The 14697-nt window shown below is 39.3% G+C and overlaps 1 protein-coding gene across 1 annotated transcript in view; it reads left to right on the top strand.

Moving 5' to 3' along the window:
* Window positions 1-14697, top strand: part of nrxn1a (neurexin 1a) — a 1764001-nt gene that overhangs the window by 1733190 nt on the left and 16114 nt on the right. Inside the window, exon 23 of the mRNA XM_072265192.1 lies at window positions 3036-3114. Within this exon, the coding sequence (XP_072121293.1) occupies window positions 3036-3114 (79 nt within the window). The remainder of the gene's footprint in view (window positions 1-3035; window positions 3115-14697) is intronic.

The following is a 14697-nucleotide window of genomic DNA, read 5'->3' as shown; positions in this document are numbered from 1 at the left end:
GCCTTTTCCCCAAGATGCCAATGGCCACTATGAGAGGATATTCTTTTAAGATGATTGCAGGTAATTCTGGGGGGAGAATGTCAGAATTATTATTTCTTTTACACAGACTGGTATATGCAGAGTATGATTTAAGATACCCTTAGAGAGGCACATAGGCAATAGAAATATAAATGGTTATGTGGAAGCGAAGAGTTAAATTGATCTTGGAGTAAATTAAAAGGTTAGCACAACATCATGGGCTGAAGGATCTGTACTGTGCTGTAATGTTCCATTTCAATGTGTAAAAGGGATAGAAAAAAGTATAGTTTCCATGCACAAGCACAAAAGACGCTTGTTATTGAAAGTACTACAGTACCTGTCTGTCCATTGGATTTGAATGGAAGTCCAATGGAGTACTACTGGTGGCTGCTACACTGTCAAGAATTGAGTGACAGCATCTAAAGATAAATTTATCTTTCACGTACATCTTCTGTGATTCCGAGAAATATAGATGTATCCTGAGAATTTCTATCACTTTAAATTTATGTTTAATATTTTTATTTCACAAATCAATTGATGCATCATATAAAGCAAATAAATTATCAGAATTGGTAAGGTGACAGCTGACAGGCACCTTGTTTCAAAGATTAAGGACATGTTAGCTCAAAAGCTGAATGAAGCAGATGTCTATTACTTGGTTCTGTGGAGGCTATAGGCATACAGTAAAGAACTGATGCTTTAACTAATATAAGTTATTTAACTGACATCAAGCAAAGTGCCTTTGTTAGTCGAAAAGTTGGCAATCCATTATATTAGTGAGAGAAAGATTGCGAGACAGTGTAGTTGACTAGACAAATAACCTTGTATTCAATGGGAGCATGAAAGAATTAAGAGTTTTAAGTTAAAGACAGACCGACCGACTGCATTCACTATAGACCTTGCAAATATGGACTTACGTAACTGATGTGATCTTTGCAACAGATCATTTCCAATGAGGCCCCTCAAGCACAAGGACTAGGGATAGGCTGTCTAAGCTAGCTCCATTCACAAAGCAGGAAACATCCCTTTAGATTCTATCTGGATCTAATGTTGTGAAATCACAACAACCAATGGCCACTAACCTCAGAATTTCTGTATTTGTGCTCAGAAATGCACACATTTCCCTGCATGTCACTTCCACAACTATAGTCATTAAAAATCTACAAAAACTGCTATAACCATAGAAAACTGGTAGTCAAAATCATGTCAGGAATATATACAGAACTCGTCAGGACAAAGAATAGGACTGAAGCTACAGCATAACATTTAGATTTTTTTTGTAAATTAGGCTTCAGATATACCCAATGTTCTGTCAGAATTATTGCAGGGGATGTTCTTGCTAGTGCAAATATCAAGATTTTTTTTTCCTTGTGAAGGATTCGGAAATAACTTGACGAGTGCTGTTAACCTGACAATTATCCTCAATTGGAATATGGGGGCATGAGTACACTAGAAATTTTTGATTCAGACAAAATGCATTGCCTACACTTTGGAGCTCCCCATAATTCTACCTTTAAAGTCACCAACAATTTTTGCGGGAAAAATTATGGTTATTATAAATACGAAGGCAGTTTTATCGAACTCAATAAAAGCTTATATGCAAACTTCATTCTTTAGCATTCAATCCCAGATATAGTGTATGCATTAGTGAATTGATAATTTACAGTGCTGACCTACAATCTCCTCAAAATAGAAATATTGCATAGCTATTCCATTCTCAGATGTGTCAATGCATGGACACATCACAACAGAGAGATAGATAGAATAAGCTAGAGTGATGGCAATTTGAGATAACTAGTATAGATAATCAATACTATTACTAAGTAGCTTCAAATGAGGTGACAACACAAACAAAATACTAATACTGAGTTACAATTGACGTCCACTCTGAAACATATTGTATTTTTAAATTTGTGCATATCAAGTTTTGCTTGTAATGTATTTAAAACATTAAGCATGTATTAGATCCAAAGTTTAAAAATAGGATGAAAGCAATGCGCCACGTACTTAACTAGGAAAATAGCTCTCATGTCAGTTTTCTTTTATTGAATGTAAATTGCTAGAATATGAGGGGTGATTGATAAGTTTGTGGCCTAAGGTAGAAGGAGATGAGCTATTAACTTCAAACTTTCTGCATAATCACTCAAAGAGTTGAACTGCACGTGCATGTAACGAGAGCCACCTTAGTCCACGAACTTATCAATCACCCCTGCTGTGGGCACTTTCTGGAGGTCCAAGATCCGTATGCTCCACAACCGCTGGACTAAGTGTGTAAATGTAGGAGGGGACTATGTTAAAAAATAAATGTGCTAGGTTTTCCAAAATTGACTCCTTCTTCCTTAGGCTACAAACTTATCAATCACCCCTCGTATACCTGTACTTTCTGAGTTTTATATGATGCGTGGCTAATTGGTCTCTTAGTGAGCATTTTATGTTAGCATTATATAGGTACCACAGTCCCTATTTAGCAAGTCACTGCCTGTTTATTTCTTTTTAATTAACATATACAATTCTTTACCACAGAGTTCTCTTTGAAAATGCTTTTAAGTGTTCAGACTTTCTGGCTGTAAACCTACTGAGGTCCATATATTTGAAATCAAAAGCATGTGTTCTAGATTTTAAAATCTGGCTGAATTGTGGTTTTAGTCCTTTTTGACTCTTAATAATAATTTGTATGAAACATATTCAAAATATTCTTGTTCATTATCTCTTGGGAAATTAGCAGCTTGGACAATGGTTTGTACCACTACAATTATTTTAGAAAATCCAAGCAACTATAATACCACCTGTCTATTCAAAATTTACTATTTGACTATAATTCAAAAAATATTTGTATAAGTAAATTATTGAGCTGATGCCATTTAAATATTATTAATCATGACAAATATTTGAACAATTCTTAGAGTATTGGCTGAATTTCTATTTTTGAAAATTACCTTGTGAATTTTTAAATACTGTATTTCTATTATTATTTGGAATTTAAAATTTCAAAATGTTATTATTTTTATCTCCTACAGAGCACAGATGATTTATTGGTTGCATCTGCTGAATGTCCTAGCGATGATGAGGACATTGATGAATGTGAGCCAAGCTCAGGTGGGTTAGGTTAGTCCATTTTTATTACTTATTCCTCAGTGTCTCTGTGATTGTTTGTTTGCATGTTTTATTTGTCTGCTTGATCAGTGGAAGGGGTTTCATGGTTTAGTCACTGTGGGCAGGTAGAGCAGTTAAATTACTTGTTTCTGGTAGCTGAGGGAATTATGTTCTAAATTTTATCAACATTGTGGCATCTCAGTCAATCAGGCAAAAAAAGTATAGGAATTAAAAACACTGTCACCCAACAAGGTGAATGCAGAAGAGAATTTAAAATAATATTTGTGCACTCTCCATTTAATCAGTGTGCAGAGAGCACAATCCATCGTCTACCAAGGTCGCCTAAAAAGAATTGATGTAAAATATAGCAAATTGCACTTCTGACAAAATTGCAGTACCACCTAATTTTAAAAAAAAACTTGAAATTCATCACCAGTCAGACATACCAGAGTGTAGCAGCAGTATCTTGTACTCTATTTCACAGTTTTTTTCCATTGACTTCTGTGGAATAGTTCTACAATCTGGATTGCAATGTTACGCTTTACTGACCAGAAGAGAATTCCTAGGCAGAGGTATTTCCATTCAGAGGATAGTTCCATTCAACTTGAATGCATATAACCGATCCTAATCATCTACAGAAGTGCAGTATTGAGTCATGATCATCTCCATCTGAATGGGGAAGGTGGGGTATCTACATGAAGCAAAGAAACAAGCATACATCAAACACACCCTTAACACAACATGAGATAAACTGGATATTCTCCTACATTTATACAAATGTACATAGCTCATTCATACACACACACACCTTTCAACTTGAACACATATCCAATCATTCTGGAACTCCAATATGGACAAAAGTATCTTATATTTTAATGATACATTGACACTGAAATATGTAACTTATGACCTGTCCTTGTGTGCATAAGTTCAAAGAAAATTTGACAGACTTTGACTGACATTGATACATTTAGCATGTTCACATTTAAATAGAATTAAGTAGATAATTAACTGCACTGCTATTCACAGAACAGTCAGTGAAAATAAAATTTGATGGCTTCTGCACATCACTTGAAACAGGTCAATGTAACACAGTTATGGGACTCTTTCTGTATATAATTTCTGTAAAACTATACTCTAACATTTACAAATTCTGTTTCACTTCTAATGAATTATTTATATTCACTCAGTTGAAGAATTTCTAGAAACATGCCAAATCCTCTTTGGTCTCTTGAGCTGGAGCTGTCAAAGGATGCAATCACTGTTCACACTGTCACCTTAGGGTAATGAGTACATTGTTCCCCTGGTTTCAATAAATTTCTTTGCTTTCCTCTTCTTCCCCTTCCTTCGCTTTCCTCTTCTTCCCCTTCCTTCGCTCCCACCCTGTGCTATCCCAAACGAAAGCTACCTCGCCAAAATGTAATTTTTGGTTTCCTTCTCTCGTTCTTGTTTCAACACACACAATTTGCTGCATTTCATAACCATATGACCATATAACAATTACAGCACAGAAACAGGCCATCTCAGCCCCTCTAGTCCGTGCCGAACTCTTAATCTCATCTAGTCCCACCGACCTGCACTCAGCCCATAACCCTCCATTCCTTTTCTGTCCATATAGCTGTCCAATTTGACTTTAAACAACAACATAACCAATGTGGAAACAGAAATCAGGTGGTATTGAATGGATGTATCTTCTTATCCTCTAGCCCGGAGGTTCACAAACGTTTTTCATGCTACATCTACCTTTAGCCGAGGGGTCTGTGAACTCCAGGTTGGGAACCCCTGCTGTAGCCCATCTTTATTTCTGTTGCATTATAGATGAATGTTGCACAGTACACAGAGTTCAATCCACTCACTTCCATTCAATTTTTGTGTCACTGCCTAGAGGATTTAGGCCTGAATTCTGTACTTCCAGCAGCTGATTTCAATCCCTTATCACATCAAATGGAAAATTCTTCTTATAATTGTCGAGAACTCACAAAAAAAGACCAGATTTTAGTTTTATGAAGTTAACTCTCTCCATTATCCTCTCTTCTATTTAAGAAATTCAGATGACTTTTGCAGTTATAATTCCACAGGAGACAGAGACTCACTAATTTTCTTTCTTTATCTGTGAGCACCAATAATAAAGTTTTGCCATGCAAAACTATTGAAAGTTATTACAGTCAGGTTTAATTGAAGGTTAGTTCCTGGAAGAAGCCAATACCTACTCCATAGAGACAAATCGACTTGATTTGCCATTCTATTCACCAAGGGATTCAGGGACATTTCATAGCACCCAAAACTGCTGCTGTAGTTGACATTAATAAAGTAAATATTAGAAATCAATTATTTGTTGGTTGTCAAAATGAATGATTAAAGGGTGATGTCAAGCAATTTTTGAACAATATCCAAAACTAAGGCCATAGTTTTTCACGATGTTGATACCTTATATTTATGGTTGGGTGTGGGTACTGACAATAAACTTTGGGAACAAGGATACCCCAAAATTGTGCTTCTCTTGAATGTCTTTACTTCTAGTCGCCAGTGGCAGGTAGGTCCACCAAGAACAGTGGATTAAAGAAATGACATTACTTTCAGGTTCAGTCATGAAGAAATAAACAGTATGGAATGGAAGTATTTTCACCTTGCAGTATCATGAGCTAATTAGGAACAAAATTAACTAACTCACAGTTCGTTATCCACTAAAATGTGTGCTCGGGAACCGTGGGAGAACTGTACCACATAATGCGTGACTTGCACATCCATACTGTCTCGTGTCCCTTTGACACAAACCATAGAAGCTGTTACTTCCTGCTTTGAGGACTCTCCTCCTGGGAGCAGAGCAGATTGAAACTTGGTGTGGTGTTACAGGTTCTAATGTGGTAGAGAGAAAACATTCCTTTTGTTAGAGTGGCTATTGACTGTAGAACACAGATGTGATGTGTTTTAAAAGATCCAGGAGCCATGTGCAAGAAAGGTAATACTGTGGAACAGACTGCCTCTGAATGTAGCTGATGCAGATTGATTGCAGCCTTTCAAAAATATTTGAAGGTTTAAAATCAAAAAAACAGTACCAATGGTAAGATTAGCAGAAATGCATCTGAGAGGATTTTTCAGCAAAGATGGCGCAGATTCATGGGATTAAGTGGCCCCTTCTCTATGGTAACGGTTCTATGATTCAAAAGCAACAACTAGCCGGTATGAAAACATAATAACTTGTTTTAACTGAAATTGTATTGGATTCTTGAGAGTAGGAGACAAAATGGAATAGGGTCAGGGATTTTTCTAGAATAAGCAAGCAGTAAACCCTTTGACAGATGAAGCCTTTTTTGAACATGCCTCTTTTATGGCATGATGACAATGTAGATGAGTCCTCAAAATATAGTTAAGAAGCATTCTTGTAAAATGAAGCAATTATTGAATAGTGAAAAGAAACGTAGTAAAATAAAAGCACAATAGAGCAGAACTTAATGGAGCAGATCAATCAAAATAAAATCCTATTCAGTGAACACTTTATGTCACAATTTAGAATTATGCAAAACAAAACATGTTTCAAGCTGTGCTGAAGCCTAAATTAAAGAGGTTGTTACACTCTGTGAGTTCCTAACATTATGTACTTATTTGCCAAAAAGCAAACTATATGTTGTGCTTCTAAGAGCAATTTCCTAACAGCTTGCAGCTCCACTTTTTGCATCAGACCTTGCTAGGTTAGAACCATTGGCTCTCAAGTGCAGCCAATGACCCTGAAGTTTTGCATTGTATATATAGATTTATACTGCACAGAAACAAGCTTTTCAGCCCACTGTGTCTTTGCATAGCTACACTAATCCTTCTTGCCTGATTTATGTCCGTACTACTCCTCTGTGCTCTGCTGAATTAGGTACCTTAGCAGATGTTTCTTAAATATTGTTACTGTTCTTGCTGCTATCACCACCTGTTCTGGCAGCTCATTCCGGATACCAATGACACCTTGTGTGAAAATTTTATACCCAAGTTCTTGAAGCTTCCTCCCTCTCACCTTAAACCTATTGGCCCCTAGTTTTAGATATCCCTACGTTGGAAATCTAAAAGTAAATACTTATTGTGGTGAGAATGGGTCTTACGTCACTGGTAGGTCCTTCGTGTGAGATGTGAGAACTCTGGGAGACCACCAGTCTCCATGATGATGGCATCTGGTTGAAGGTCATTCAGCTGCAGTTCCTTACAGACCACATTAGAGAACTAGAACTGCAGCTGGATGACCTTTGGTTCATATGGGAGAATGAGGAGGTGCTATATATGATCTACAGGGTGGTGGTCACCCTTAAGTTGCAGAAGGCAGGTTGCTGGGTGACTGTCAGGAAAGGGAAAGAGAATAGGCCAACAGTGCAAAGTAACCCAGTGTCTGTTCCCCTCAATAATAAGTATATTACTTTGGATACTGTAGAAGAGAGGTGACCTCCCAGGAGAAAGCTGCAGAGACTAAGTCTCAGGCACTTAATTGGGCTCTGTGGCTCAGAAGGGAAGGGAGTAGAAGAGGACTGCAGTAGTGAAATGGATCAAATAGTTAGAGAAGCAGATGTCCAGATGTGAAAGGGACACCCAGGTGGTTTTTTTGCCTCACAGGTGCCAGGGTCAGCGACATCTTGGATCGGGTCCACAGTATTCCAAAGAAGAAGGGTGAACGGCCAGAAGTCACGGTACATGTTGGTTCCAGCAACATTGAAGAGAGAATATAGGGAGTTAGGTAGAAAGCTGAAAAGCAGGACCTCAAGGGTAATAATCTCTAGATTGTTTTCTGTGCCATGCACCATTGGGGGTAAGAATTCGATGATGTGGTAGATGGATGTCTAGCAGAGGAATTATGTTTCAGATTTCTGGATTATTGGGATCTCTTCTAGGGAAGGGATGAAATGTACAAATGTTAAACCTGAACTCAAATGGGATCAATATCTTTACAGGCAGGTTTGATAGAACTGTTGGGGAGGGTGGCAGGGAATTGAAACCAGGGTAATAGAGTAGATAACAGGACAGTTGGTATACAAGTACGTAGGTGGTGTGTGTAGTGAGTCTGAGGGAGGTTCAGCAGTTGATGAATCAAAATTGTAGTCGCTGGGATAGATTGATATGTGTCTTTAAACCAAGTAGTAGTTTCAACAGTTTGGAAAAGCGAGAATAAAATAAAAGGGACAGAGAATGCAGGAAATGTCCAAAATAAATTAAAAAATCAAAAATTGTAGAAAGAAAGATGAATTTAACTTCCAGTGGCATAAGGTCAAACCTGAAAAGGGTGATGAACACAAGACTGGAGGTGTTAGATTTGAATGCATACAACATATGGAATAAGGCAGATGACCATGTAGCACAGCTGGAGCTTGGCAGTTATGATGTTTTGGGCATCACTGAGTCATAGCTGAAAGAAGATAATTGTTGGGAGCTTGACATATAAGGACACACATTGTATTGAAAGGGCAGGCAGATAGACAGAGAGCGGTGGTCTGGTTGTTTTGGTAAAAATGATATTGAATCTTTAGAAAGAAGTACCATAGGAACAGAAGGTGTAAATTCCTTGTAAAAAGACACAGATGGGAGTATACACAGGCCTCCAAAAAGTAGCCAGCATGTGGGGTACAAATAACAATGGGAGATAGATAAGCAACATAAAAAGGCAATGTTACAATCGCCAAGGAGTATTTTGATATGCTGGTAGATTGGAAAAATCAGGTCGATGCTGGATCTCAAGAGAAGGAATTTATGCAAGGCAAATGAGATGGCTTTTTAGAGCAGCTTGTGGTTGATCTCACAAGGGAAAAAAAGCTATTTTGGATTGTTTTAAGGGGAAATCATCCCTGACAAATCTGTTGGAATTCTTTGAGGAAATACCAAGCAGGATAGACAATTGAGAGTCAGTGTATGTCGTTTACTTGGATTTTCAGAAGGCTGTTGACAATGTGCTGCTCATGAAGCTGCTTAACAAGATAAGAGCCAATGGTATTACAGGAAAGGTACTAGCATGGATAGAAGATTAGCAGACTGGCAGGAGGCAAATTGTGTGAATAAAGGGGTTGGTTTCTAGTTGGCAGCCAGTGACTAATAAAGTTCCGGCAGTCCAATGTTGGGACCACTTATTTTCATGTGTATGTCAATGATTTGGATGACAGAATTGATGGCTTTGTGGCCAGGTTTGCAGACAATACGAAGATAGGTAAAGGGGCAGGTAGTATTGAAGAAGCTGGGAGTTGGCAAAAGACCTTTGATAGATGGAAAGAATGGGCAAAGAAGTGGTAGATGGAATATAGAGAAGGAAAATATTCAGTCATGCACTTTTGTAGAGAGAATAAAGGCGTAGACTATTTTCTAAATGAGAAGAAAAGTCGGGGCAAAGGGATTTGGGGTTCCTCATGCAGGTTTCCCTAAAGGTCAACATGCAGGTTGATTTAATGGTAAGAAAAGCAAATGCAATTTTATCATTTATTTCAAAGATTAGAAAATAAGAGCAAGGGCACCATGCTGAAGGTTCATAAGGCATTGGTCGGACCACACATTGGAGTATTGTGGGGAATTTTTGGTCATTTTTTGCTCTGAGCTTGGGTTGTGTTTTAAGCTTCTACACCTGTCTACCATACAAAGGCCCTTGCAGACAATCTACTGCCTTATCCTCATTCACCATTTGGTCATCTGTTCTAAAAACTCTATCAATTTTGTGAGGCATGATTTCTCACACATAAAGCCATGTTGACTCCCTAATCAATTCTTGTCTTTCTAAATGCAAATAAATCCTGTCTTTTAGAACCCCTGCCAATATCATTGCAACCACTGGAATAGGAACACCATACTGAGTTTCATGGATTATTCTTGTTGCCCCTCTTAAATAAAGGTACAGCATTAGCTATTTTCCAGGTTTCTGGTACCTCATCTATGGCCAATAAATCTGCCAATGTCTCTGCAATTTCTGCACTTGCTTCCCATCGCATCTTAAGATATATTTGGTCAGTCCCTGCGAAACTACCCACTTTCAAGACCTCCTGTGTAATGTTGATATGCTCTGAGATATTGTTCCATTCCTGAATTTATAGAAACATAGAAAAACCACAGCACAATATAGGCCCTGGGCCCACAATGCTGTGCCGAACATGTACTTACTTTAAAAATTACCTAGGGTTACCCATAGCCCTTTATTTTTCTAAGCTCCATGTACCTATCCAGGAGTCTCTTAAAAGACTCTATCATATCCACATCCACCACCATCGCTGGCAGCCCATTCCATGCACTCACCACACTCCGCGTAAAAAAACTTTCCCCTGACATCTCCTCTGTGCCTACCTCCAAGCACCTTAAAACTGTGCCATCTCGTGATAGCCATTTCAGCCCTGGGAAAGAGCCTCTGACTATCCACACAATCAATGCCTCTCATCATCTTTTCACCTCTATCAGGTCACTTCTCATCCTCTGTCGCTCCAAGGGGAAAAGGCCGAGTTCTCTCAACTTATTCTCGTAAGGCATGCTCTCCAATCCAGGCAATATCCTTGTAAATATCCTCTGCACCCCTTCTATAGTTTCCATATCCTTCCTGTGACCAGAACTGAGCACAGTACTCCAAGTGGGGTCTGACCAGGGTCCTATAGAGCTGTAACAGTACCTCTCAGGTCTTAAACTCAATCCCATGGTTGATGAAGGTCAATGCACCATATGCCTTCTTAGCCACAGAATCAACCTGCTCAGATCCCCAAGATCCTGCTGTTCCTCCACACTGCCAAGGGTCTGACCATTAATATTATATTCTGCTATCATATTTGACCTACCAAAATGAACCACCTCACACTTATCTGGGTTGAACTCCATCTGCCACTTGTCAGCCCAGTTCTGCATCCTGTCGACATCCTGCTGTCACCTCTGACAGCCCTCCACACTATCCACAACACCCCCAACCTTTGTGTCATCAGCAAATTTACTAACCCAACCCTCTACTTCCTCATCCAGCTCATTTATAAAAATCATGAAGAGAAGGGGTCCCAGAATAGATCCCTGAGGCACACCACTGGTCACCGACCTCCATGCAGAATATGACCCGTCTACAATGATTCTTTGCCTTCTGTGGGCAAACCAGTTCTGGATCCACAAAGCAATGTCCCCTTGGATCCCATGCCTCCTTACTTTCTCAAAAAGCCTTGCATGGGGTACCTTATCAAATGCCTTGTTGAAATCCATATACACTACATCTACTGCTCTGCCTTCATCAATGTGTTTAGTCACATCCTCAAAAAATTCAATCAGGCTCGTAAGGCACGACCTGCCCTTGACAAAGCCATGTTAACTATTCTTAATCATATTATGCCTCTCCAAATGTTCATAAATCCTACCTCTTAGGATCTTTTCCATCAACTTACCCACCCACTGAAGTAAGACTCAGTAGTCTATAACTGCCTGGGCTATTTCTACTCACTTTCTTGAATAAGGGAACATCTGCAACCTTCCAATCCTCTGGAATCTCCCCTATTCCCAATGATGATGCAAAAGATCATTGCCAGAGGTTCAGCAATCTCCTCCCTCACCTCCCAGAGTATCCTGGGGTACATCTCGTCCAGTTCCAGAGACTTATCCAACTTGATGCTTTCCAAAAGCTGCAGCACATCCTCTTTCTAAGTGAAGTAACATTATTCCTCACCATCTGCTGTGTTTCAGTTGTAGTCTTTGTCAATGCAAGCCATAAACTAAAATTTAACTTTAAATTTATTTCACTTTAATTGTATTGATGCATTCATTGTTAACGTGAATAGACTGATATTCACACTTCTCTGCTGTCCAGCAAGGATCTATCAGATCATTTACTTATTTATGTTACATAATGTGAATTGCAATACTTTCTGCCAGCATGATTTTCTATTCTCAGCTAGTGAACCTGGCTGAAAGTACTTTTAAAACTGCTAATATTTCACCACAAAGTGATTATTTACTGGATACCAGCAAAGAGCTAAATTAATATTCAGATAGCAGTTCCTGCCTCCCGGCAACACTTTTATTTTAGTTGAATGACTACAGACCCAAGATATAGACCTTAGCAATACATTGCATATAGAAACTTTGCTATACAAATTAAATAATAATAATAAAATCATATAAATAATTTTATAATTATCTAATTAAAATTCAATAATACCATTGTATTATTATTAAATTTATGATGCAACTGGATAAAACAATGGTACTTTCAGTTTGAAAATTGCAAACAAAATGTTCAAAGTTCAAAGTAAATTTTATTATCGAAGTACATTTATGTCACCACATACAACCCTGAAATTCTTTCTCCTGTGGCCACACCCAGCAGATCTATAGAATGGTTACTACAAACAGGATCAATGAAAGATCAAGTAGAGCAGAGAAGATAACAATCTGTGTAAATGCAAATATAAATTAATAGCAATAAATAATGAGAGCATGAAATAACAAAGAGTCCTTAAAGTGAACGCATTTGCTGTGGGAACATCTCAATAGATGAGCGTAGTTACCTTTTTTTTGGTTCAAGAGCTTGATGGTTGAGGAGTAGTAACTGTTCTTGAACCTGATGGTGTGAGTCTTGGGGCACTTATATCTTCTAACTGAAGGCAGCAGCGAGAAAATAGCATGGCCTGGGTGGTGAGGATCTTTGATGATGGGTGCTACATCCTCTGAGAGCCTTTCAGATAGCTGTGCTCAACGGTTGTGAGGGCTTTACCCATGATATACTGGACTGAATACCCTACCTTTTATACCTTTGATTTCCTCTCAAAGGCATTGATGTTCTATACTAAGCTATAATGCACCCAGTCAATACACTTTCCACTACATGTCTATAGAAGTTTGACAAAGTTTTTGATGTCATGCTGAATCTCCACAGACTCCTAAGGAAGTAGAGATGTTGTTGTTCTTTCTGCCCCATCCTCAGCCCTATCAAAAACAAGAGAAAATCTGGAGATGCTGGATATCCAAGCAACACACGCAAAACGCTGGAGGAACTCAGCAGGCCAGGCAGCATCTATGGAAAAGAGTACAGCTGACTTTTTGGGCCGAGACCCTTCAGCAGGACTGGAGGGGAAAAGAAAGATGAGTCAGCATAAGAATGTGGGGGAGGGGAGGAAGCAAAGAATCAGAGGAAAGCAGAGATCACAGAGTGGGAGCAGTGGGAGAGTGCTTCAGTGAACTGCCTTCAAAGGGAAGATTTAAACTTCTTCAGGGTAGGCATCCCTGGTAGTGACTTCTCAGTGTAGTAGTCCAATCACAGACAAAAGAAAATCTGCAGATGCTGAAAATTCAAGCATCACACATAAAATGCTGGAGGAACTCAGTAGGCCAGGCAGGATCTATGGAAACCTTTGAATGAAAGACCCTGCTGAAGGGTCTCAGCCTGACACATCAGCTGTACTCTTTTCCATAGATGCTGCCTGGCCTGCTGAGTTCCTCCAGCATTTTGTGTGTGTTGGTCAACCCCATCATTCTGATTCCTATTCCCCTTGCCAGATTAATTTAAACTCTACCCAACAGCTCTAGCAAACCTACCCTCAAGGGTATTGGTCCCCACTGGGTTCAGGTGTAAACCATCCTTTTCGCACAGGTCATACCTTCCCCAGAAGAGATTCCAATGATCCAGAAATCTGAAAGCCTGCTCCCTGCACCAATTTCTCAGCCACACATTCACCTGACAAATCATCCTATTTTTACCCTGACTGGCATGTGGCACAGCTAAAGAGTAGTACTCTGGAGATCTTACTTTTCAGCTTTCTACCTACGTCCATATATTCTCTCTTCAGGACCTCCTCCCTTTTCCTATCTACTGTATGTCATTAGTACCAATATGTACCACAACTTCTGGCTGCTTACCCTCCCTCTTCAGAATGCTGCTGACCAGCTCTGAGAAATCCCTTACCTGGGAAGCAAAATACTATCCAGATGTCTTTCACATCCACAGAATCTCCTGTCTGCTTCTCCAATTATCAAATCCCCAATTGCACTCCTCCTCCCCCTTCCCTTCTGAGCCACAGAGCCAGACTCAGTAGCAGAGTCACTGCGGCTTCCCCGTTAGATCGTCTGCCTCAACAGTATCCAAGTGATGTGCTTTTTATTGAGGGGAACTTTTCAAATAGTATGAGAAGCATTTGATGGCTCTGTGCCTGTACTCACAGGAGTTTAGGAGAATGAGGGGGATCTTATTGAATGCTGAACAGCTTGGGTAGGGTGGATATGGAGAGGATGTTTCCCCATTGTGCGGGAGTCCAAGACCAGAGTGCACAGCTTCAGAATTGAAGGAAGTACTTTTCAAACAGAAATGAGGAGGAATTTCTTTAGCCAGTGGATGGTGACCCTATGAAATTCATTGCTACTAATGGCTGTGGAGGCCAAGTTATTGGTTATACTTAGAGATAGTTAGTTTCTTGATTATTAAGTGTGTCAACGGTTAGGAGGAGAAAACAGGAGAGTGGTGTTGAGTGGGTGAATAAATCAGCCATGATGGGATGTCGGAGCAGGTTTGATGGGTTAAGTGGCTAATTCTGCCCCTATGTCATATGATATGGGAAGTTCAATCAAAACCATAGAAACCATAGAAACTACAGCACAGAAACAGGCCTTTTGGCCCTTCTTGGCTGTGCCAAA

The sequence above is a fragment of the Mobula birostris genome, chromosome 8, assembly GCF_030028105.1.
Source record: "Mobula birostris isolate sMobBir1 chromosome 8, sMobBir1.hap1, whole genome shotgun sequence".
NCBI classification, from domain to species: domain Eukaryota; kingdom Metazoa; phylum Chordata; class Chondrichthyes; order Myliobatiformes; family Myliobatidae; genus Mobula; species Mobula birostris.
Note: the sequence above shows the minus strand (reverse complement) of the source record. Positions and strands in the feature narration are given on the sequence as shown.